Source organism: Leucopleurus acutus (assembly GCF_964270905.1).
Source record: "Leucopleurus acutus genome assembly, chromosome: 3".
NCBI classification, from domain to species: domain Eukaryota; kingdom Metazoa; phylum Chordata; class Mammalia; order Artiodactyla; family Delphinidae; genus Leucopleurus; species Leucopleurus acutus.
The window spans coordinates 92428050-92451820 of NC_139145.1; the positions used below are offsets into that span (position 1 = coordinate 92428050).

The 23771-nt window shown below is 38.9% G+C and overlaps 1 protein-coding gene across 1 annotated transcript in view; it reads left to right on the forward strand.

Moving 5' to 3' along the window:
• The window catches only part of LOC309958931 (uncharacterized protein), a gene marked incomplete at both ends in the record, with an annotated part of 102075 nt that overhangs the window by 34428 nt on the left and 43876 nt on the right, over window positions 1-23771 (forward strand). The window contains 2 exons of the mRNA XM_082835052.1: window positions 3622-3732; window positions 13106-13284. Of these exons, the coding sequence (XP_082691178.1) occupies window positions 3622-3732; window positions 13106-13284 (290 nt within the window). The remainder of the gene's footprint in view (window positions 1-3621; window positions 3733-13105; window positions 13285-23771) is intronic.

The window sequence follows — 23771 nt, forward strand, 5'->3', positions numbered from 1 at the left end:
AGTGACTACTCTTGGTTACTTAGTTTTTTTCTGGGGTAACAAAAATGTTCTAAAATTATATTGTGATGATGGTTGCAGAACTCTGTGAATATACTAAAAAACATTTAATTATACATTTTAAATGGGTGAAATTATATGGTATGTTAGCTTTGACGCAATAAAGGTGTTAAAAAAACAAATTATTTCCATATTGCTGGATCCTTTAAGTCATAAATTGTTGTTTAAAGCAAAGTTTACTTGGGAGAGGAGATCTGTTATCAAACACTCGTACTTTGATTATATAGTAGTTTATGACTTCTAATCATCTATTCAATCATTTAGCATATACAGATCAGCACAAATAGCTCAGAAGTTTGTCTTTCACTTCCATCGTACTCCTTAAAATTCTTTAGTTATCATTTACTTTTCTTACTCCAGATTTAATCACTTTCCCTCCATCTTTGTTCTTCTTGACTTTGTGAATAGAAAAGGATTTAGAATACCATTATTATGGTTACTTCTGTGGTATCACTGTAGAGCTGTTGACCATTTTCTCCATCTTGAAATTCTTCCTTTGCCTTCACTGATCTTATACTTTTGCTTCCATGCTCTCTAGGACCTATCTGCTCCTTTATGTTCCTCTTTGGCTACCCATTTCCTCTCTGTTCTTAAAGGAATTATGATTATTCTTCAAGCTTTTGTCCTCAGTGCTCTGTACTTCTCTCCTTATGTTTGTCCCTTTGGTTATAAATTCTGAACCCACTTCTCAGGCCAACTTCATATCCTAGGTTTCAAAGATATTTTTATACCTGGCCCAATGAACATTTTCAGTTTTTCTCTTCCATGGTTATCTCAGTATATTTAGCCAACCTTTTTAATACCCCTACCATGTGCCAGAGATTATACTAGCCACGGGAAATACCTAAATAAATAAATAAGAAATTTTACTTGCTCATGAGATGCTTATAGTCTATTAGGAGTAGAAAGGCATCTGCCCCTACTCATGCAAATGAGTGCAATGAGGTATTTTAGGTCCTATGACACCATTTTATACCTTCTATTCATTTCTAGTTCCTGTTTCCAGAGCCTGTATTGCAGGCCTGTATTGATTCTGATAATAATATCTTTTGCTGAGATGCTTAACTTAATCTCTCCCTATTCTAAATTAATCTTCTGAAAACCACTGTATATCTATTTTCTGCTCACAAACTTTTTTTTTTTTTTTTTTTGCGGTACGTGGGCCTCTCACTGTTGTGGCCTCTCCCGTTGCGGAGCACAGGCTCCGGACGCGCAGGCTCGGCGGCCATGGCTCACGGGCCCAGCCGCTCCGTGGCATGTGGGATCTTCCCGGACCGGGGCATGAACCCGTGTCCGCTGCATCGGCAGGCGGACTCTCAACCACTGCGCCACCAGGGAAGCCCTGCTCACAAACTTTTAATGGCTCTCTATTACTGAAGGATCAAGTACAAATTCATCATCTTCACGTCCAAGACCCTTTACACACTGGCTGTCTTTCAAACCTTATCCTCCAGGCTCACTGTATCCAACCACAACCTCTGCTCCAATTGATCTGAGTCACTAGCTTTTGGCATGTCTTTAGAACATTCTGCTTGTGCACCTTTGCTCAGAAGATTTTTTTTCTTGGCTTGCTTGCTGATTGCTTGAGGTTATGCTAACTTTGGTAACAAAATATACATTAATGGTTTAAGATAGTAAAAGCTCATTAGTCGCTCATGCTGATAGTCCCATGTGGATGTTCTTGGTTGGAAGATGGCTGCTTCCCACATAATTGTTTGAGATCCAGGTTTATTTTTTCTTTAGTGTGTCATGGCATAGGATCTTGAAGTCATCTGCATCTGGCAGGCAGATGGGTAAAGAATAGGAAGAGTGGTCCATGGGATGTTTTTATGTGCCAGGCCTGAATGTGGTATACATCACTTCTATCCCATTCCAACGGCTAGAACTCAATCATGTTGCCAAACTGCAAGAGAGTCGGAGAAAAGCTATCCAAATGTGAGCCCAGAGAGAGGAGGAATTTGGTTTGTGAACACCCAGCAGTCTTTCTCACCCTGCCTTCCTCATTACTCCCCACTATGGAGAATCCACTTATTCATCAAGGTCAAACCAAATTCCACTTCTCCGGAAAGCATTTCTTAGCCACTCCAAATGGGAGTGAGAATTCCCTTTTCTGAAGTTTCACAATACCTATTATCTTTGTGTTTTTACACTTGCTGCTCGGAGTATTGCACTATTTTTTTCTGACTATGCATGTCTTTTCTTCTCCAACAGAATTCTAATCTCCTTGAAGATATAATTTTTAGGTCGTTCATTCGTTCAACGTGTATTCATTGGAAGACTACTGTATAAAGATATAATATTTAGTAGCATATGGAATACAAAAATTGATAAGTTGTTTCTGGATCTATATCATCATTTTGGAATTTGATTCAGAAAGCATTGCCACAATCAAGGTCTTTAAAGCAATGGAGGAAATGTTTTCAAATGATCAGCCATACCATGAGACTTTAATTCACCACAAGGATGATATTATGCAAATGAATGGATATATCGCATATTACTCTTCACTTAACCTTCCTACATTGATTGACCATTTCCTATCCAAGCAGAGATCTTCCCTACTATTATAAACAGACTTAGACAAACTATAGTCATTACTAAAAATATTCAAAGTCATGTTGCCTCACCAAATGAGTCATGCTTTCAGATTAAAAGTATTTGAGGAGGTTTATGACATTCTAGACAATGACAGCCTAATATTGCTGCGTAATTACTCTGCAAGCCCATAAACACTCAGCCAGCACTAATATCTAAGAAAGAGGAAATGGGTTTAAACTGAAGTGAAAAAGAAAAAATAGATTTAAACTGTTGCAGAAAGAATCTTGTTCAAATAGATGGGACACCTTATTTAAAATGAATTAACCTTGAAATGATTTATTATATCCTTTTTCACCCCTAGAGAATATTAGGTATGTTACAGTAAATGCAGATGCCCCAAAACCGAGGGATAAAATAAATAGCCTCTGGAGAGGTCCTCCCCACGTTCCAGAACTTAAATCTTAAGGCCTAAGGCTATTTTGGGTTTCCTTTCTGAGATGGCTTAGAAGGGAGCCTATACAATGAAAAGTAAAAGCAGCTCTTTATTTCTTTTTTCTCTGACTACTCCGAGATCTGTTTTTGCCAAAACTTCTTAAGTTTTTCAATTACTTGTTCCCTCAACAATACTGCTGAGAAGCTCTGCCCCCCACCTCCCTTTTTATAGATGAAGATATTGAGGTTAAGTGATTTTCTCAGGGTTACAAAGAGACCTAGCAGCAATGAAGGAATGAGAACTACCAGTTCAACCTTCTGGTAGATGAATAGATTGAGTTTCTGAGCAGCCTTGCTATTATATTGCAAAGAGGCCATGCAGATGCCTGGATGAATGTGCAAAGAAACCATGTCCTGGAAATGAAAGGAGGCTGCAAGGACAGTATTTTCCTTCTTATTAATGACATCGGCAATTGTCTAAAGTTTGAAAGAAAGGCTCTTTACAGAAAGAGGCTTTTTAAAAGGGGACAAACAGCAGGGCAATCAATTTGGGACCCCTCCTCAATGAGACCCTTGTTGTCTGTCTACTTACAGACAGTGCTGCTGAGGAAGCTGGGCTCCAGATTGGAGATGTGGTGCTGGCTGTCAATGGCACTGAGGTCACCAGTGTGAAGCATGCAGAAGCTGTGCACCTTGCAAGGAAAGGTAGGTGGTCTACAGAGTCCAGGGTTGATCTGAAGAAGCAGAGAGCTGAAATACAGTAGGGAATGCGAACATGAGGAGGAGGCAACCACAGAATGGGTATAACTTCACTTCTCTCCTGAGGCTACCATTACTGCCTTGTCATCAACATGATTTCTCATAGGAATTAAATCACATTTCTGCCCCTTGTTCCTTCTGTATTGATGGCCAGCCGCAAAAGTGAAACCAGAAAGTGGCAGTAAGCAAAATGTGCTCTATTTATTACCAATATATTTCCTTAAACTCCTTGCCATGAAAGTAGCATTACAAGAATCCATTTAGTATGTCTCTTTTCCCCTTCCTCCCTTCCTTTGCCTCTCCCTCTCATTCTTGCATCCTCTTTCCTTCCTCCCTTCCTTTCTTCCTTCCTTTATTCTTTTCTATCTTCCCATCAGTTTTTAGAATTAACAGCCTCAGGGTTTTAATGTTATAAAAGAGAGAGAAGGACAAAAAGAAATCACAAACCTAAATCTTCTACAGCTTCTCCTAGGGCCACTTGAGGCCTGCCCTTCTAGCAATTGACACAGGTGGGACCACCAAGAGAACAAGGATAACACATGCCCTGTACCCTTGTATCCACTCACATTAAAATATTGGAAAGGTTAATACCACAGTCCTCTCTGCAAAACAAAGTTACTTTCTTTGGCATCATGTTACAAATCCTCATCTCCCCAGAGACCTAAAAATAAACAGCTGGTAATTGCTGTGTTCCATCATGGAATTATTTGGTGAGGTGTCCTATTCCTGGCTTCCCAAAGGCTGCATGCATACCTCTGTGGCCCTGAAATATATTATCAGGCAATGAGGGATTAAAATGTGTGCATTTGGGATAGGCCACATGTGCCATAAGTATAACCTGCTGAACAGTATGTAGCTCGCTATTTCTCAGGATGCCATCATGCTTGTGGGTTAACTTCTCGAGTGCAGACCAGCACAAGAAAATCACTAACAAATGTTGTGTCCTGATAAGCTTTCTGGAGCTTTTGAGGTAGAATTTAGCTTAGTATTTGGCTGCTTGTCATGTACTTGGTGCACCAGGAATCCAAGGACACTGTCAGCAGGTGCAGCAACTACTTATAAGTCCTACATAAATATTTATCCTTATGCAGGACAGATTAAAAATCGAGATAATATGGTAATGATTATACTAATGAATTGGTAGTATCCCATTCAATGAGGGAATACTACCCCTAGCTACTGGATCTAGCTGTTCCTAGGTTCTTTCTCGCAAATTAATTTTCCAATTTTTGAGTTAAATAAAATCTAATTTTAGTAATATTTCCACGCTTAGTACTTCTTTTATTTTTCCCCAAGAAGCTTAATGTTCTTTATAGCATTGAAGCATTCAGCCTCAGTTAATGGAAGATAGAAAACAGCTCTAAAACTTGAATGGAGGGTTTTTGGATTTCTAAAAGATGATGAACTAACACTGATACTGGGAGAGGAGCTAAATTCAGCACCCTAGCTTGTGCTGTCCCTGGCAGTTATCTGTAGGATGGTTTTATATGCTGTTATTATCTGAGTTCCGCCACTCCTTGTTTGCCAGCGTGGACTTCCTATCCCAAGACCCTGACCCTCAGGGAACCTCCCCATGTCTTTCTCAATCCTTCTCAAACCCAACAGTAGAGATGCCTCAGAAGCAGAAAGGTGAATTATAGATCTGAGATGTTAAAGTAAGGACAGTAAGAGACTTTTAGGGAAACAAGGCCATTTGGTACCTGTGTATGTTTGGAGGGGTGGGAACTACAGCCAATAGCTAAAGAGAGCTGAACATCTCATATACGGAATGGCTGAGGGGCTGTTTCTTTCTCTTTTTTTTATTTTTATAAATTATTTATTTATTTTTGGCTGTGTTGGGTCTTCGTTTCTGTGCGAGGGCTCTCTCCACTTGCAGAGAGCAGGGGCCACTCTTCATCGTGGTGCGTGGGCCTCTCACTGTCACGGCCTCTCCCATTGCGGAGCACAGGCTCCAGACACGCAGGCTCAGTAGTTGTGACTCATGGGCTTAGTCGCTCCGCGGCCTGTGGGATCTTCCCAGACCAGGGCTCGAACCCATGTCCCCTGCATTGGCAGGCGGACTCTCAACCACTGCGCCACCAGGGAAGCCCCTGAGGGACTGTTTCTTAGTGTTTTTCTCCCCCTTATAGCCCTGGGGGCCAATTCCCCACCACACGCCACTGAAAGCCGGAAAGATGGCACCACCTGTTATGGACAGTCAGCGAGAAACATCAGAGTAGCCCTTGAAACACAGCTGGATTAGGGAGTTGATCATTCCTTCCTCAGGCTTAATCTTCTGCACATTTCTAAGGCTACCAGCTTTTAACTGAGAAATAACAAAAATTTAAAAGATGCAAATAAAATGGAGAGTAAAAAAAGGAAATAATAAAAAAGGAATAACGAAGTTTTAAAAATAATAAAGCACTATTTGAACACTGCATAACAATAAATTTGAAAATTAGATAAATAAGGGGGCTTCCCTGGTGGTGCAGTGGTTGAGAGTCCGCCTGCCGATGCAGGGGACACGGGTTCGTGCCCCGGTCCGGGAGGATCCCACATGCCGCGGAGCGGCTGGGCCCATGAGCCATGGTCGCTGAGCCTGCGCGTCCGGAGTCTGTGCACCGCAACGGGAGAGGCCACAACAGTGAAAGACCCGCGTACCGCAAAAAAAAAAAAAAAAAAAATTAGATAAATAAGAACATTTTCCACAAGCATTTAAAGAGCCAAAATTAGTGCAAGAATAGTTAGAAAATTTGTATAGACTATAATAAAATATTTATAGAATAAACAAAGAGACCACCTTGCCTCTCCTCCATTTCCATCCCCCGCCATTCCTCACTCAAAAGCCCAGGATACAGTCACTTTTATAGATAAAACGTATCCAACTTTCATAGAACAAATAATCCCTATTCCATAGAGTTTTTTCAGAAAATAACAAAGAGTGAATACTTCTCAGCTCATTTTATAAATCTACTGTAACTTTGATTTCAGAACCAGGTTAGTATAGTATGAAAAACTAAATCATATGTTAATTTTACTTACGAGTGTATAGATGCACAAATTCTAAGAAAAAATAGTAAATACCTGAAGCAAACTGTTTATTAAAATTACACATAATACATCATAATCAAGTAGAGTTTATTCCTAAATAAAGACAGCTTATAAGAAAATATTGTAACACAATTCATCACATTAATGAATTAAAGAAAAAATATCACATGACTATATAAAGAAGAAAAAATCATGTATCAAGTTATATATATATATACACACATATGTATAATATATATACATATAATTCTCTAAATAGTAGGAATAGAAGTTTCTTTTCATAACTTGATAAAGTCTATCTACCAAAATTCTAACCATGAAAAGAGAAAAATAAATAAAAGTGTATACACAACAACAATAAAACATTTAATAGAGAAACTTTTGGACGCATTCTTTTGAGATTGAGAAGAATAATGCCAATTTTAACAACCTCTGTTTATATAACATCAAAGGTCCTGACTTGTCCAATACACAAGAAAGACAAATAAAGGTATATGGTCTGTAAGAAAAGAGACAAAACCATTATTATTTCTAGATTATACGATTATTACAAAATCAATAGACTGATGCTTAGAAGTAGTTAGAGAAAGATTGACCAAACTAAGATCTCCTTATAAAAATCAGGAGTGTTCTCCTACACCTGGAATAACCAAAAAGAGAATAAAAGGAAACTAATATATGATTAACAATAGAAACAAAACTACAAGGTAGAAAAGAATTAATCTAACAAAGAATGTACAAGGACTTCATGAAAAAATGTTTACAACTTGACCAAAGTACATAAAAGGATACCTAAATATAATTGGAGATACACAGAATCCTTATGGGTGGAAAAGCTTTGTAAAGATCTTAATTTTACCAAAATTAATCTAAAAATTCAATAAATTTTCAATAAAATTGTATTTTAAATGTTTGAGTAGCTTGTCAAACTTATCCTCAAATATATGTAAAGAATAAATGTCCACAAATAGCTACATCATTTATGAATAGGGCAAACAATGGCAGAGGATCTTTTCATATCAGATATTAATATATATTATGAAACCATAATAATAATAAATTAAAAATGTAGTACTGTCACAGAAATAGACCAGTGGAATGGAATGGGTTAGAAAGTTCATAAATGGACTTAAAAAATTATTAAAGCTTGACATACGATAAACGCCCCACAAAACACTGGGAAAAGGACAAACATTTTAGTACATTATTTTTATGGAGAATTATAATTTGGATGGATTCATACCTTCATGTATTATGCCTTATTCTTTATACCATATACCAAGGTTGACCTCAGATGTATTAATGACCTCAATTTTTAAGTTAACAGCATAATGTTAATAAAAGAAATTATAGTAGAATAACTTTGTTAGTGATCAGAGAAATGCAAATTAATAAGGTGACATTTTAGATCCACCAGGTTAGGGGAAAAAAGTGGAAATTAGATTATAGCCAGCTTTGGTAAGGATATGAGGAAGTGAGAATCTTCATGCAGTCTTGCTGGGCTCTAGGCATCTCAGAGAGCACTGGCAATATCTAGTGAAGTACCTATAGATCCTTTGTCCTACCAATTGCACTTCTGGGCATTTAAGCCCAAAGAAGCTGCTGAGAAGACAAATACAAGGACGTTTATTGCAGTGTTCTGTGTGGTGGGGAGTAGTTAGAGGCAGTCTGGGTGACTGTCACTAGAGGAATGGATAAGCAGACCAATAATGGATGCATACTCTGGACTTCTATGCCTTCTTTGAAATAATATACGAAATGCACATTTAGCCAGCACCATGGACAGATCCTTAAAAACATGGTTTTGAGTTAAGAAAAAGATAGAAATAGAATGAGATGTTAGCAAAATACCATTTATGTAAAATAAAAAGACATGCACAAAAGAGTGTATTCACAGTCCTATATCAAACATGTTTTGTGAGTGCCTATTGTGGGGAGCAGAATGTTTGAGGAGAATCAGGAATGGCAGGAAAAAATAAAGTAAAACAAAAAACAAAAGGGGGCTGTACTCTAAACACAATTGCGTGCAATGACCTCAGTGTTATGATGGGCTCAGTTGTCTATAGTTGAGTTCAAGAGCAACAGACAAATGCCTCCTGAATGGGGACCCACCCATACACAATTTTAGCTCCACCCAAGTTCTAAAATGTATAGGTGGTAGTCGTGAAGGAAGGCAAAACAAACAAACAAACAAAAAGCACAGCACTACTGAGAGGCAGTGGGTCTATGAGAAGAATATACATGACCGTGAAACTAAAAAAAGAAGAGGAGAAAGGGGAAGAAATAATAGGAATAATTTGATTTTTATGTAATGCTTTACATGTTCGATTTTGTTAGCAAGCCTATACATTGGTCAAGGTATTTCTGGAGTATATAGAATCTGAAACAAGATTTTGGAGGTTCTCTTTGGGAGAGGAAGTCACCAACTTGTCTGAAGAAAGTAAAAATTGTGAAACAAATGATAGAGCTTTTTGTTAAATTCATATGAAACACAGAGGTCTTGAAATATATATTTACCAGGTACCTATTAAGAGCGTGTTTAAAAATCTGAATGTTTCCACCTGACTCTTGGGTCTGTTTGCATAAACTTCTTAAAAGTCCATCTGATTGACTGCTATATATGTCTGCACAATTTCACTCCCATGCATGTGAAACTTTGGTAAAATCCTATTATATTACTGATTGCTACGCTGCTAGTTTAGATATATAAACATCAAGTGACTTTTCTCAAAACATTAAATCTTAAATCTAACTGTATGCCAGAATCACCTGAGAAACTCTTAAATACAGAATTCATGGTGGGTGGTGGCCTGCACATTTGTAATTTTAATCAAGTCTCCCTGGTGGTTCTTTCAGAGCCTGCCTAGCATCAGTACACAGACCAGCATCTCAGAGGCATGGCCAAAAGCTTACAGGCATAAGATTAAAACTCAATTTTGTTAGCTTCCAGTGCAGGTGTTATCATATCTTCCTAGACCAGCATTAGAAAGGGGAATTATTATTGAAATAATAATTCCATTCAATAATAATAGAATAACATGTTAGTATATGTTATATATTATATAATAGGAAATAATATAAAATAAAACATAATCAAATAACAATTCTGTTCAAAAATACTAACCACATACACCTAGACAAATTACCTCAATTTTGCTGATGGAAATACCAAAACAGATTTAAGAAAGCGTTCAGTATCACACTGGGAATTACAATAGCTCCATGTGAATTTTTATTTAATTAGGTCCCTCATACTTTCTGGTTTGAGCTATTATAGGGCTTGGTTACTTGCAGAGTCAAAGAGAAGATTTAATCATTAAGGAAAAGTGCTGAAAAGAAAGAGAGGAAAGGGAAACAATGAAGCTTAATCAACCTGGAAGTCCTTTGGATTCATTAGGGCTCCTTTGTTTCCCTAACAGCAGGCTACTAAAAACAAGCACAGAGGTGCCTCTGGAGCCTAGGACCTCGCAGCTGAACGCAGTGCCAGCCCACTGCGCCAGCCCTCGGGGACTGCACTCATCTTGCACGTTGCTCATCCACGCCTGCGAGGGTGGTGGAGTTTGTCTGACAGCAGAAGTGCGACTCTGACACAGTTTAAGATTGGTGGCATAATAAAAGACAGTGATCCAAGGAGAAAGTGTGAATTAGAAAAAGAAATCATTTTTCTCTCTCCTGTAGCTGTAAATAACCTCACCCACAACTCCTTACTTCCAAAACTGTAGGCCAAAGCGCTAGGGAAGAAGAGTTTGCTGGAGAGCTTTTCTTTTTAAGGACGTCGTCACCAAAGAGCTGTATTTGCTAAAGACATGGATTTTCAAACTCTTTCATCTCATGAAACAAACAGTTCTCTTAACTCTTTCACATCAGGCCATGCATCCTACCTCATCCTTCCTCCCACTCACACCCAAAAAGCAGGAAAGATTTCTGGGGTGTCCAGTAGAGGAAGGCAATGATTATGTGTCCCATTTCTCCAGGGTGGGGAGATATCTAGAGAAAGAAGTAATGGTGGCACTGGGATAGGTCGTGGAACTAATGATTTTGTTGTTGCAAAATATTGGGGATGAAAATGAAAGCATACAGGGGAGACTAAATCAGAGCCAAGGAAAGAAAGCAGCATGGTGGTTGGTGACAAAGACCGTGCTCATGAGCAGAGCCTCTCAGCAACTGACAGTTGCCTGGGGACTTGCCACTTAAATTGTGGTCCAACATTACCTGAAAGCTCCTTACAAATAAGGAATCTCAGGCCTCATCCCAGACCTACGGAGTGAGGATTTGCCTTTAACAAACCCACTAGGTGATTTGCATCTACATTTAGTTTGAGAAGCACTGAGCTAGGACATTGGCATATTTTTAGGCTCCCAGTAAATTAACAGATAAATAATAACAGAACCAGACGGTTTAATTGTTTGTACTTAACATTTAGTTCTTTTAAAACACACACACACACACACTACAATGAGTATATAAATAATCTAATGTGGAGATAACATCAAAAGTCTAAAGTCTCTGTAAATGTCAGGCCCAGGTCCTCCTGGCCCCGGATAGGACCTGCAAAGAATATAAAACCACCACCACCCAACAGCTGTTTGGAACTCAGCAACTCCTCATGCATCAGGATCATGTCCTAACTGTGACCATGAAGAACCTTCCTTTCAATATGAATGCACCAACTTTCCTTTCAATATGAATATAGGACCATCTGTATCCTTGTCCCAGAGAGAATTTTTTGGTGTACCAAGTTATGTTTACGGCCGGCTGAAACTCAAGTTTAGCTTGATCAGTATCAGAGAAACCCATATGCAGTCTTTGTAAGCGAGAGAAAAATGACCTCCAGGGGCGGCCCACTGCAGCAGTACATAAATAAGTTGGCAGATGTGTCAACTATGCATATTAGTTCAGGAGTGCAGTTCTTTGGGGACTGAAGTCCAAAGACAAAGACATTTGTGGGTTGCCGGTCAATCTGGAGCATTTCTTCTAATTATTCTGGATGTGTTTTTGACAGGAGCTCAAGGGCAGTTCAATAAATTAAAATGTATTTACATGGCAATGAAGAATCATCTCAACACGCAGAGTTATTTAATTACCAAGGTGCTTTGCGTGCTGCTAAAGTTAAGACTGTGTCAGCCTTTCTGGGACAAATCTTTATTTTCAGGGCCATGTGGCTCAGCCAGAAATGATCCCCTGGGTTGGAACTTGTCACTTATATAAGAGGAGTCTCCTCACTGACCCCCGTTTCCATGGACAGCTCTAAACAGATTGGTAATCTCAATGTCAGACATCATGATGAAGTCAGTGCTGCCAAGGCCAAATGTCCCCCTTCAGGGATGTGGCCTCCATCTCAGAGGAATTGTAAATGTAGTCGCAGCCCATTTGCAGTTTTCAACGCATGTCAGGGTTGCTGTCTGTCTGAATGACATTCAGAGAATTTTCTTGAGGCATCAAGAGGTAGGTATATGATGAAAGTCTACGTTCATGCTGGCAGCATCAAAGCACAATTGGTAAACAGTGACCTCATATTATCAGGGACAGGGACAATTTTTCTCAAGCTCTTCACCACACTGATTCTACAGGAAAGGGGGCACCACTGAAGTCCAGGCACTCCAGAAGGAGAAGATAGGCACTTGGAAGCTCAGGGTCAAATCCTCAGCAATGAGTTGGGTAGGCAAAAAAAAAAAAAAAGATAAAAAACATTTGTACCTAAAGTCTCCTAAAATTTCTGTCTACTTCAAGTTCCAAGGTTAGTAATTGATTTTGATCAGAGACAATATTGGCAACATATACTAGCAGTGGTTTAGATCCTCCCTTTAGCTAACACAGGTCAAGGAAACTAATTATCTTGAATAAAAGTGAGATAGAAAAGCCAAACATCACCTATCTTCCTTCTTTGGATGTACATCAAAATATGTTAAATGTTTAGCTTGCTGTTACTACAGACAGAATGAGCAGACCTGAGTCCTCCATAATCAGACCGAACTAGGCCATGTGGTTGAATAGAAAGAGTTCTGTCTTAGAATCAGGAAACCTGGGTCTCACATTTGATTCAACCCCTTATGAGCTATGGGTCCTCAAAGAAGTCCCTTTACCTCCCCAGTTTTCATTTTCCTCTTCGACACGAGGGGCTGAATTACTAAAGAACTCTCTGATTCATTCCAGTTGTAGAATTCTATTTCACTGATTCCATTTGTGGTAACTAAACCTCTTTTTCATCCATTCCTTCTGAAAAGCAACAATCCTTCCAGTTGATTGTAAGAGTTTCAGCCACTGAACTATCTCAAATTCATCCCTCTAGGTCCAGACATCTTGACTCTGGTGGTGGGATCTGACATCAGCTGCTGTCCCAATACGCCTTGGCCTACCTGCCGCGGCTACCTATATAAGAGGACTCAGTCCGGGTTCATGAACGGTTGGAGGAAACGGTGGTTCGTGCTGAAGCATGATGGCTGCATCCACTACTACAGACATAAGAAGGTAAACTAAGGGGAAGGGAAAGGGTTGGAGTGGGTAAGAACAAGAAACCCTGGGAAGTACAGGAAGTCCATTACCAAAGTATTGTCTTGTAATGTACCATGTATGTGGTAGGATTCTAGAAACAGTGTTCTCTCCAGTGACTTTTAAAGAACTTTTCCTTCTTCAGAAGTTCAGAGAACTGTAATTTATTTTCTCTGCTGCTGCATAAGGCTGGCATACATTTCTATCTGATTTATTCCTACTTTCAGATCCTCTGTGAAAACTTTCTTATCAAAGCCAATAAAATAGGAACCAAACTATATACCTAGTACCCTAGAGAAATCAAAGTGGGCTAAGGCAAAGCACAGCTAACATCTTACTAGACCGCTGTGCCTGGGCACTGTTCCTTAGGTTACAGAGACTGATGTCAGTAAGGCTTCTGAAGCACAGCACCTACTAAGCCACCTGAAATACTTTGTTTCATTTCCCAGATTTCCTTAGAGCAGTGATTTCTAACCATAGGTGAGGGTTGAAATCTTCTAGGGAATGTTCTCAAAATATGAGATCCAGTCCTCAACCCAGTTGTTTCTCATTCAGCAAGTCTGGGATGAGGTCTGGGCTTGTGGGTGTGGGGAAAGCACCTCAGGTGATGCTGGCCTGCCGTTCAAACAACCAACCAGCAGGTCAGGTCTTATCAGCAGAATTGTTCTCTTTGCCCTATGCAATACGATGTTTAATTTTTTTAATCAAAAGCAAGCATCATAAATTTTAGAGATTTCACACAGAAATTCCAATTTCCAATTTCTCTTGAAAAATTCTCTAGTCACAGTTGGTGGGAACTGTATAGTGACTTCCTCCTCTAGGGAGGGTGAGAGCTGCCCAGTTCAATAGAGGGCCCACTGCTTCCTATGTCCTCTGCCCGGCTGGCTTCACTCTGAACCACCTGTGTGACCCGCTGCTAATAAGCGTGAAAAACAGGAGCTTGGGTTATTTACCTTATCCGTGACACAATTTTATTTTTTCTGCCTTTATTTTATATTGCCCTAGTTTCTTGATTTTAAGCTTTTTTTGTATTTTATATATTTTTTAAATGACCTTAATTCCCTTCTGGAACAAGGAGTATCTTATCTGTCTGTCTATCTATCTGTCTATCTATCTATCTATCTATGTATCTATCTATCTATAAAGAAATCAGTACATTTGAAAAAATGAGTAGCAACTTTTCATATTGAATCATTGTGAAGACTCCTCATTCCTAGACTGTGAATCATTTATTTGTGACATAGACCAGGAGGTGTCTGCCTTTCGTGGCAATGCGAGCCGTACAGCTACTTTGCAAAAACTTTGTCTCCCTCCAGTGCAGGAAAATAGGATTCTCTGTAAGCAGGATGAGAAATGATGGTCTAGCCTTGTTTTCTGTATTCTGAGTATTAAAGTGGAACAGGCCAGAAGGTTCCAACCTGGATATGCTTCAGAAGCCCCTGAAGAGTTTTCCAGAGTACACATGCAAACTGTCTCCTTCCCCCTTCCCTCCTGAGTGGGGCCCTGGAAACTGTATATTCTTTTGTAAGCTTTCAAGGCCATTCTGAAGGAACTGATTTGTAGCCTGGATAAGTCCCACAGCAAAGTTTATTCCCATCTACAGTCAGAAGACAAAAATAAAACAATAATGCAAGCTTGCCAATTTTTCTTTCATGGAATAGATGGTTCTTTATCCTGAGATTGTGTCCTTTCTACCTCTCGGTGATGATAATTTTTGTTTCCTCTTGTGAAACGGTGACAATAGTAGATGCTAGCTTTTCTTTAATGGCTTCTTCAGCAAAACAAACACATAAAGCAACCCTATGTCGAGGATCCCATAGTTTAAGATTCCTGGTTCTTGAGATTAAGAATGATTCCTGGAGCAGTGTCTGGGCTTGCCAGGGGGCAATCATGGGGCTAGTGGTGCCTGCAGATGTTATATTTGGCTTGCACAAAGTTTTCATAAATTTTTTAATGAAATGCATTCAGGTGAAGCAGGTACTATCCAATATGCCATAATCCCTACTACTCCTCATTTCCTTACACTGAGCCCAGTCATTTAAATTACTAACTAGGCCCTGCAGAGATTTGAGTGTATGAGTCCTGAGGTAGAATTTATGTGAAAAATTAAAAGTGTGGTGGTAGAGAGGTTAGAATTAAAATAGATTTTTTTAAAAAACTGCTTCTAGTCCTCTTTGGAAAAGACATGTACATCTTATAGTAAGTTTGGACACAGCTAAGAAAAAAACATCTTGAGTAACTGCCGTTGTGAGCATCACCACCACAATAGGTCTAACATGGAGATGGTAGAATATAAAAATACAGCTTTATTTTGTTTATAAAGAGCCAAAATCAGATCTCTTGTAATGCTACAAATTCCAGAATACATTATGTCTAATCTTTAGAGTAGACAGCAATGACTGAGAAGAGTTAAGGGGGAATAATAAGAACACAAAAGATTAAATTAGCAGAAAGTGAACTCAGCTATACAGTATTCATTCATGCAACAAATATTTAAGAGCCAGGCATTATGCTAAGCACTGGGAAAAAGAAAAACAAAAACACACACACAATCAAGTGGGGTTTATTCCAGGAATGCAAGGATTCTTCAATATACGCAAATCTATCAATGTGATAAACCATATTAACAAATTGAAGGAGAAAAACCATATGATCATCTCAATAGATGCAGAGAAAGCTTTTGACAAAATTCAACACCGTTTATGATAAAAACCCTGCAGAAAGTAGGCATAGAGGGAACTTTCCTCAACATAATAAAGGCCATATATGACAAGCCCACAGCAAACATCATCCTCAATGGTGAAAAACTGAAAGCATTTCCACTAAGATCAGGAACAAGACAAGGTTGCCCACTCTCACCACTCTTATTCAACATAGTTTTGGAAGTTTTAGCCACAGCAATCAGAGAAGAAAAGGAAATAAAAGGAATCCAAATCGGAAAAGAAGAAGTAAAGCTGTCACTGTTTGCAGATGACATGATCCTATACATAGAGAATCCTAAAGATGCTACCAGAAAACTACTAGAGCTAATCAATGAATCTGGTAAAGTGGCAGGATACAAAATTAATGCACAGAAATCTCTGGCATTCCTATATACTAATGATGAAAAATCTGAAAGTGAAATCAAGAAAACACTCCCATTTACCATTGCAACAAAAAGAATAAAATATCTAGGAATAAACCTACCTAAGGAGACAAAAGACCTGTATGCAGAAAACTATAAGACACTGATGAAAGAAATTAAAGATGATACAAATAGATGGAGAGATATACCATGTTCTTGGATTGGAAGAATCAACATTGTGAAAATGACTCTACTACCCAAAGCAATCTATAGATTCAATGCAACCCCTATCAAACTACCACTGGCATTTTTCACAGAACTAGAACAAAAAATTTTGCAACTTGTATGGAAACACAAAAGACCCTGAATAGCCAAAGCAATCTTGAGAACGAAAAAAGGAACTGGAGGAATCAGGCTCCCTGACTTCAGACTATACTACAAAGCTACAGTTATCAAGACGGTATGGTATTGGCACAAAAACAGAAAGATAGATCAATAGAACAGGATAGAAAGCCCAGAGATAAACCCACGCACATATGGACACCTTATCTTTGATAAAGGTGGCAGGAATGTACAGTGGAGAAAGGACAGCCTCTTCAATAAGTGGTGCTGGGAAAACTGGACAGGTACATGTAAAAGTATGAGATTAGATCACTCCCTAACACCATACACAAAAATAAGCTCAAAATGGATTAAAGACCTAAATGTAAGGCCAGAAACTATCAAACTCTTAGAGGAAAACATAGGCAGAACACTCTATGACATAAATCACAGCAAGATCCTTTCTGACCCACCTCCTAGAGTAATGGAAATAAAAACAAAAATAAACAAACGGGACCTAACGAAACTTCAAAGCTTTTGCACAGCAAAGGAAACCATAAACAAGACCAAAAGACAACACTCAGAATGGGAGAAAATATTTGCAAATGAAGCAACCGACAAAAGATTAATCTCCAAAATTTACAAGCAGCTCATGCAGCTCAATAACAAAAAAACAAACAACCCAATCCAAAGATGGGCAGAAGACCTAAATAGACATTTATCCAGAGAAGATATACAGACTGCCAACAAATACATGAAAGAATGCTCAACATCATTAATCATTAGAGAAATGCAAATCGAAACTACAATGAGATATCATCTCACACCAGTCAGAATGGCCATCATCAAAAAATCTAGAAACAATAAATGCTGGAGAGGGTGTGGAGAAAAGGGAACACTCTTGCACTGCTGGTGGGAATGTGAATTGGTTCAGCCACTATGGAGAACAGTATGGAGGTTCCTTAAAAAACTACAAATAGAACTACCATATGATCCAGCAATCCCTCTACTAGGCATATACCCTGAGAAAACCAAAATTCAAAAAGAGTCATGTACCAAAATGTTCATTGCAGCTCTATGTACAATAGCCCGGAGATGGAAACAACCTAAGTGCCCATCATCGGATGAATGGATAAAGAAGATGTGGCACATATATACAATAGAATATTATCAGCCATAAAAAGAAACGGAATTGAGCTATTTGTAATGAGGTGGATAGACCTAGAGTCTGTCATACAGAGTGAAGTAAGTCAGAAAGAAAAAGACAAATACCGTATGCTAACACATATATATGGAATTTAAGAAAAAAAAATGTCATGAAGAACCTAGGGGTAAGGCAGGAATAAAGCCACAGACCTCCTAGAGAACGGACTTGAGGTTATGGGGAAGGGGAAGGGTGAGCTGTGACAGGGCGAGAGAGAGTCATGGACATATACACACTAACAAACGTAGTAAGGTAGATAGCTAGTGGGAAGCAGCCGCATGGCACAGGGATATCAGCTCGGTGCTTTGTGACAGCCTGGAGGCATGGGATAGGGAGGGTGGGAGGGAGGGAGACACAAGAGGGAAGACATATGGGAACATATGTTTATGTATGACTGATTCACTTTGTTATAAAGCAGAAACTAACACACCATTGTAAAGCAATTATACCCCAATAAAGATGTTAAAAAAAAAAAACCACACAAAACAAACAACAAAAAAAAACAGACATGGTGCCTGCCCTGTTTGTACTTATAGTTCCATAGAAGAGACTGATATTAAGAAATAGACTTACGAATAAATATGCAATTGTGATTGGTACAATAAGAAAAATTATGGGATGGGAGAACAGAATTGTAGCAGTCTGAATCCAAACAAGAGATACAATCACACAGTGATTTAAACAAGTTTAATATAAATAATTATTAAACTATGATAAAAGAATCACTATAGGCTATAAGAAAAATCTATATGCTACCAAGGGAAAGTACACAAGGAAGGACAAACTTAGAAAGGGTACCCCTCTCCAAGGCTGGGGATTCAGATCTCCTTGGGAAATGTAGTTGAATCCACTGGATATCAGAGCCGCTCACTAGTTCGCTGAGACAGAGGTAGTTATTCAGCAGTCAGAGGGCAAACAAGAAGCAACCCTTTGGAGCACAGATGGGGCAGGTAAACTGAAGCTGGTAGCTGGTGCATGGGAGCATAAGAGGAATTGGGGATGCCACTGTGGCAGGAAGCCTGAAGCATGAGATATCCCTGTTGCGATGAATGTCTGGAGCGAGATAGTGCAGGGAGAACTGCAGGAGACAAACCTATAGGAGAGGGGAAGTGAGCAGAGCGAATCAGGGCACCAGGGTAGGCAGGAGATGTCCATATGGAGAGGGTCACAGAAAGGTTATCATCAGGTCACACTAGGGCTGCAAGGTTTCCAGGGACAGTGTGTTCTGGGTGAATAGCTAAGATAGAGCACCCCCAGATGTCCACACACTCACACTGCATACCCACCCTAAGCCGCTGAAAGAGCCGGAGGGCCCCTTCCTCTTGCAATGTTCCTCTAGCGCCCTCTACTGAGAAGACAATGTGCTTACTATTAAAAAACAAACAAACAAACAAACAAACTATGGAAAGGAATTCCATCCATTATTGCAGAGCATAGATTGAGGAGTGAATTTGGAGCTAAGAAGCAATAAGTTTGTAACTGGCACAACAGTGAAATGGAGGGTTTAGTATAGATTAGAAGACATGGGAGTATGTAACGAATTCCTTCTTGAGGATGTAATATTTTAGCTTAGGCCTGAGGACTGCAATAAAGCTAGCCGGACAGATGGTTGGGATGAGGGTTCTCTAGGCAGGAAAAACAACATGTATGATGTCCCTGAGCTGGAAAAAAAGCTTGGCAAGTTTGAGGAATTCTGAGAAATCCCAGTGCGGCTACACCAGCGTGCAAGGAAGAGGACAGGGAAGGCAGGAGGTCCAGCTAAAGGGTTAGGCAGGAGGCTGTCAACTCAGGGTCCTGAGTCAATGACAAGGATTTCTGAATGTTCTTCTAACTACAATAGAAAGCCACCAAAATTCTCTTGGGCAAGGCAATTTCAAAAGATCATTTTGACTGTTATGTGGAGAATAAATTGGAGGGGGATAAGAGTGGAATGGAAATAACAGTTAGAATGCTAGTACCGTAGTCTAGGCAAGAGGAGAGCCTAGGTAAGTAGTCTTGACCAGAGTGGGAATAAGGAAGCTAAGTGCACAGATCTCTAGAAATATATAAAAGCCAAAATCAAAAGGATTTGGTGATAGATTAAATGTAGTAGAGAAAGGGGAAATAAAGGACAGCCAAGGATGACTCTGAAGTTTCTGATCAAAGTAACTGGTTGGATAAGATATCTTTTACTGAAAAAGGAGCAGGTTACAAGGGTATAGGGTAAGGTGAGATCAATAGTTCAATTTGAATTACATTTAGAGTATTATATATACTGTATAGTTATAGTATAGCAAATATATATATAAATATATATGTAGTATTTAAAGCCATGGAAATTGATGAGATTGCTAAGGGAGAGAATATAAAGTGAGATGAAAAGAGAACTCTCAAACCCTGAGAGTGGACAAAGTAGGAGGAAATAGGAAGGGTGATTGAGAGGGGTGGCCAGAGAGATAGAAACAAAACCCAGGAAAACATGTGTCACGGAGCCAAGATTAAAAAAAAAAACAGTTTCAAGAAGGAAGGTGATAGTGTTTCCTGGCATTGCTGAAGGGTCATACTGTGAAGAGTATTAGGAAGCATCTGCTGGGTTTGGCATTATGCAAAGTCCTTGGAAACTTTGGCAAGAAAAGTCTGGGTTATATAGAGTGAGTTGAGAAAGAAACAATTTATTATATGAATTGGAAAAGTATAAACAGCATTTGCAGAGCAGTCTTTTGAAAATCTTGCCTATGAAAGAGACTAGAGAAATAGTGTGAGAACTGAAGAGTATTTAGTCCATTTACAGTTAATTTAATTACTGATATAATTGGGTTTACATCTACTATAGTTATTTTTGCTTTCAATTTGTCTCTCTATTCTGTTTCTATTCCTCACCTTTCTTGCTTCCTTTCAATTAAGTTAATAGTTTTATGATCCCATTTAACTTGTAGTTATTAGGTCTTTTAATGTTCTTTCACTGATTACCAAAAATATTACACCATGCATTTAGATTACTAGTGTCAAACATAAATTAGTACTTATACTATTTTATGGACATCACAGCATCTAATTTAGCCATGCCTTAAGTAATATGTTTGTGTTGTCATATATTTAAATTCTATACAGATTGCAAATCCTCTGAGATATTATTATTTTATACAATCAATATTCTTTTGTATTTACCCATATCTACCTTTTGCATTGGTATTCATCTGTTCCTGCATCTTTAAACAGTTAACCTGCAACATTTTCCATCTTCCAAAAGAATGGTATTTAGTTGGAGGTCTGCTGGGGGTGAATTATTCGGCTATCTTGGGCAAATATCTTTATTCCCCCCTTAATACTTTAAGAATACTTTTACTGGATATAGAATTCTAGATTGGGTAGTTGTTTTCTTTCAGATCATTGAATATGTCTTTTCACTTTCTTTTGGCTTTCACTGTAACAATAAGACTATTAGATAACTTCTCAGTATAAGTTGTTTCTTTGTGCTTTATTCTGCATATATTCTTCTGAAATTCTTCTGTCTAGTTTAATAGCAAATAAACTCCAGTAAGTTCTTAATTTCAGCAATTATATTTTCAGTTCCAGAGTCCATTTGATTATTTGTTTATATTCTCCTGTTTATGCTGAAATGCTTGAACTTGTCTTTTATTTTTTGATCATATTAATCATAGTCATGCTAAAGTCCATTCTTTATCAGGATCCTCTATAGGTGCCTGTTTCTTTCATCTGCCATTTCTGCAATTTTGTTTGTGTTAGAAAGGTAAGGGCACTAATCCTAGGTCATCTTAATCTATTCAGTACTAAAATAATTGTAAGACAACCTTCACGCATTGTGAAGGTTGGTCTTTTTGTCATTCATTCTAATTCCCAAGGTTATTCTTCAAGATTCTAATTCAGAGCATGATTTATAAGGACCTCCTCCTTGATGGGGTCTGAACTCCATGAGTATGTTGAAATCTCTGCTCAACTTCTTAGCCCCTTCAGGTGGAAGTGACCCCAATGTTGGGCTCATCTTCTGCTGGATTTCAGCCCCATTATTCTTCACTGTCTTATAGGCTCTCTGATGTATTCAAAGAGGCATTTATATATACTTCAGCTCTTCTAGTTTTCTCAGTAATAGCGTTGATACTAATGACTAGTCTGCCATTACCAAAAGGACAATTCCAAGCTGTCAAGCTTCCTTGACAGCTGAAAAGGAAGGATATATGAGGGCAGAGTTGTTTTTGTTATTATTTTTAAGGTGTAAGATACCAGTTTAAGTGTGAATGCTGCTGAGAGTAGAGTCAGGAGAAAAAAGGAGAAAAAAGCTGAAGATACAGAAAAAGAGGAATTACTGGTGGATACACTCACCTAACAATCCACCTATCCTAAAATTGGGTATACCTAGCTTATAGGTACCAACAGAGAAACTGAACTTTATTAAGGATAAGACTGAATGTTCAACCAGGTTTTTCAGAAAAAGGAAGCATTCTCTGTACATTGTAGCAGAACAAGCCAGTTTTTTGTACTGTTCTGGGGATCTATGTATGCAAGAACCCAAACGTGGGTGTATGTGGGGGAAAAAGGACTGAGAGACACTTCACACACTGGGCTTTACAGATCTCAAAGAAGAAAGCAGGGTTATGCTTTAAATACTTGTCTCTATTTCAGGAATTGTGATTGTCACAGCGTATTTACTTTGCTATGTTGGAGGAGGAGTCCAAGGGACTGAGTAGCACACAATAGCGTGAGAGACTTCATTTTGAACAAAGAGTAAAATTTGGGGCATGAAATAAGATTAAATATTTGTGTCATGTGTCTTGAATTTCTTTTGTAAATGAGACCTGTTAATCTTTGATTTCCTTTTACGAAAGGAGAGTGAATGATATTCCCTTCCAAAATTGCCACGATGTTAACAATGCACTTTTAAAGGCGGTTAAGCTCTAAAGCCAGAGGCGGGGTGAAGAAGAATAGAGTACGGGCCTTGAAGGTCAGTCTGGCTCTACAGCCCACAATCTCAGAATAATTTTATACTATGACTTTTCGTAAAGTAAGAGTTATCGGAAAAGGGATTTGCCCTAGAATTGACCTAAGAAGCGGAGGAAAACCAGGCCCACAGAATGGGCTCGAACAGACAGTAGAAGGAAACAATACAGTTGATTCCTGATGGCACCTTATGGTCTTGCTTATTACCAAAATGGTTCTTTGCCTGCAGCTATCCAGGAGACCTTATGGAAGAGACGGAATGGTGGAGCTCTGAGGAGAGATCTGTCAAGAGATTCAGCTATGTTATAAAATCATTTGCATATGGAGTTGGCACTATATGTCATGAAGTCGCATAGGAAGAATGTAGATTACAAGAGAAGAGAGCTGAGGTCAAAGACATTGGGATGAGGACAGAGCCAGTCAGAAGTCTGGCATGGGGAGGATGATCCAGCATTAGAGGCTGAATAGGAACAGCCAATGAGGCAAAAAGAAAACCAAAAGGAGTTTTATGTTTCCAGAGCCCAGACATGAATGTGTTTCAAAAGGGTAGGCGCAGTCAGTGGAGTTAAATGCTGCTGTGAAGCAACTGCCTGCCAGATACAAGCCTCTAAGTGGGAGAGTGGACCTGCTTTGCTATGACTGGCCTTCTCTGGCCTGGCCTTGCCTCTATCTTTGAATTCACTTTTTCCCAATCTAAAGGCATATTTGTCTATTGTATCCTGAGGGAGGGGAGAGAAAACCCTCCTGAAGACACATTTATTGTGACTAACTTTGTATCTCTCATCACCTTTTCTAAGGCAAATTCTTGGGAAGAGTTGTCTAACCCTACCTTCCTTCATTTTCTTCCCTAACCCACTGCAATCAGGTGTCTGTTTCTGCTATACATGTGGACATTGAAATTATGATCATATCTAGATTATCCAGGAAGAGAGTACAGGATGA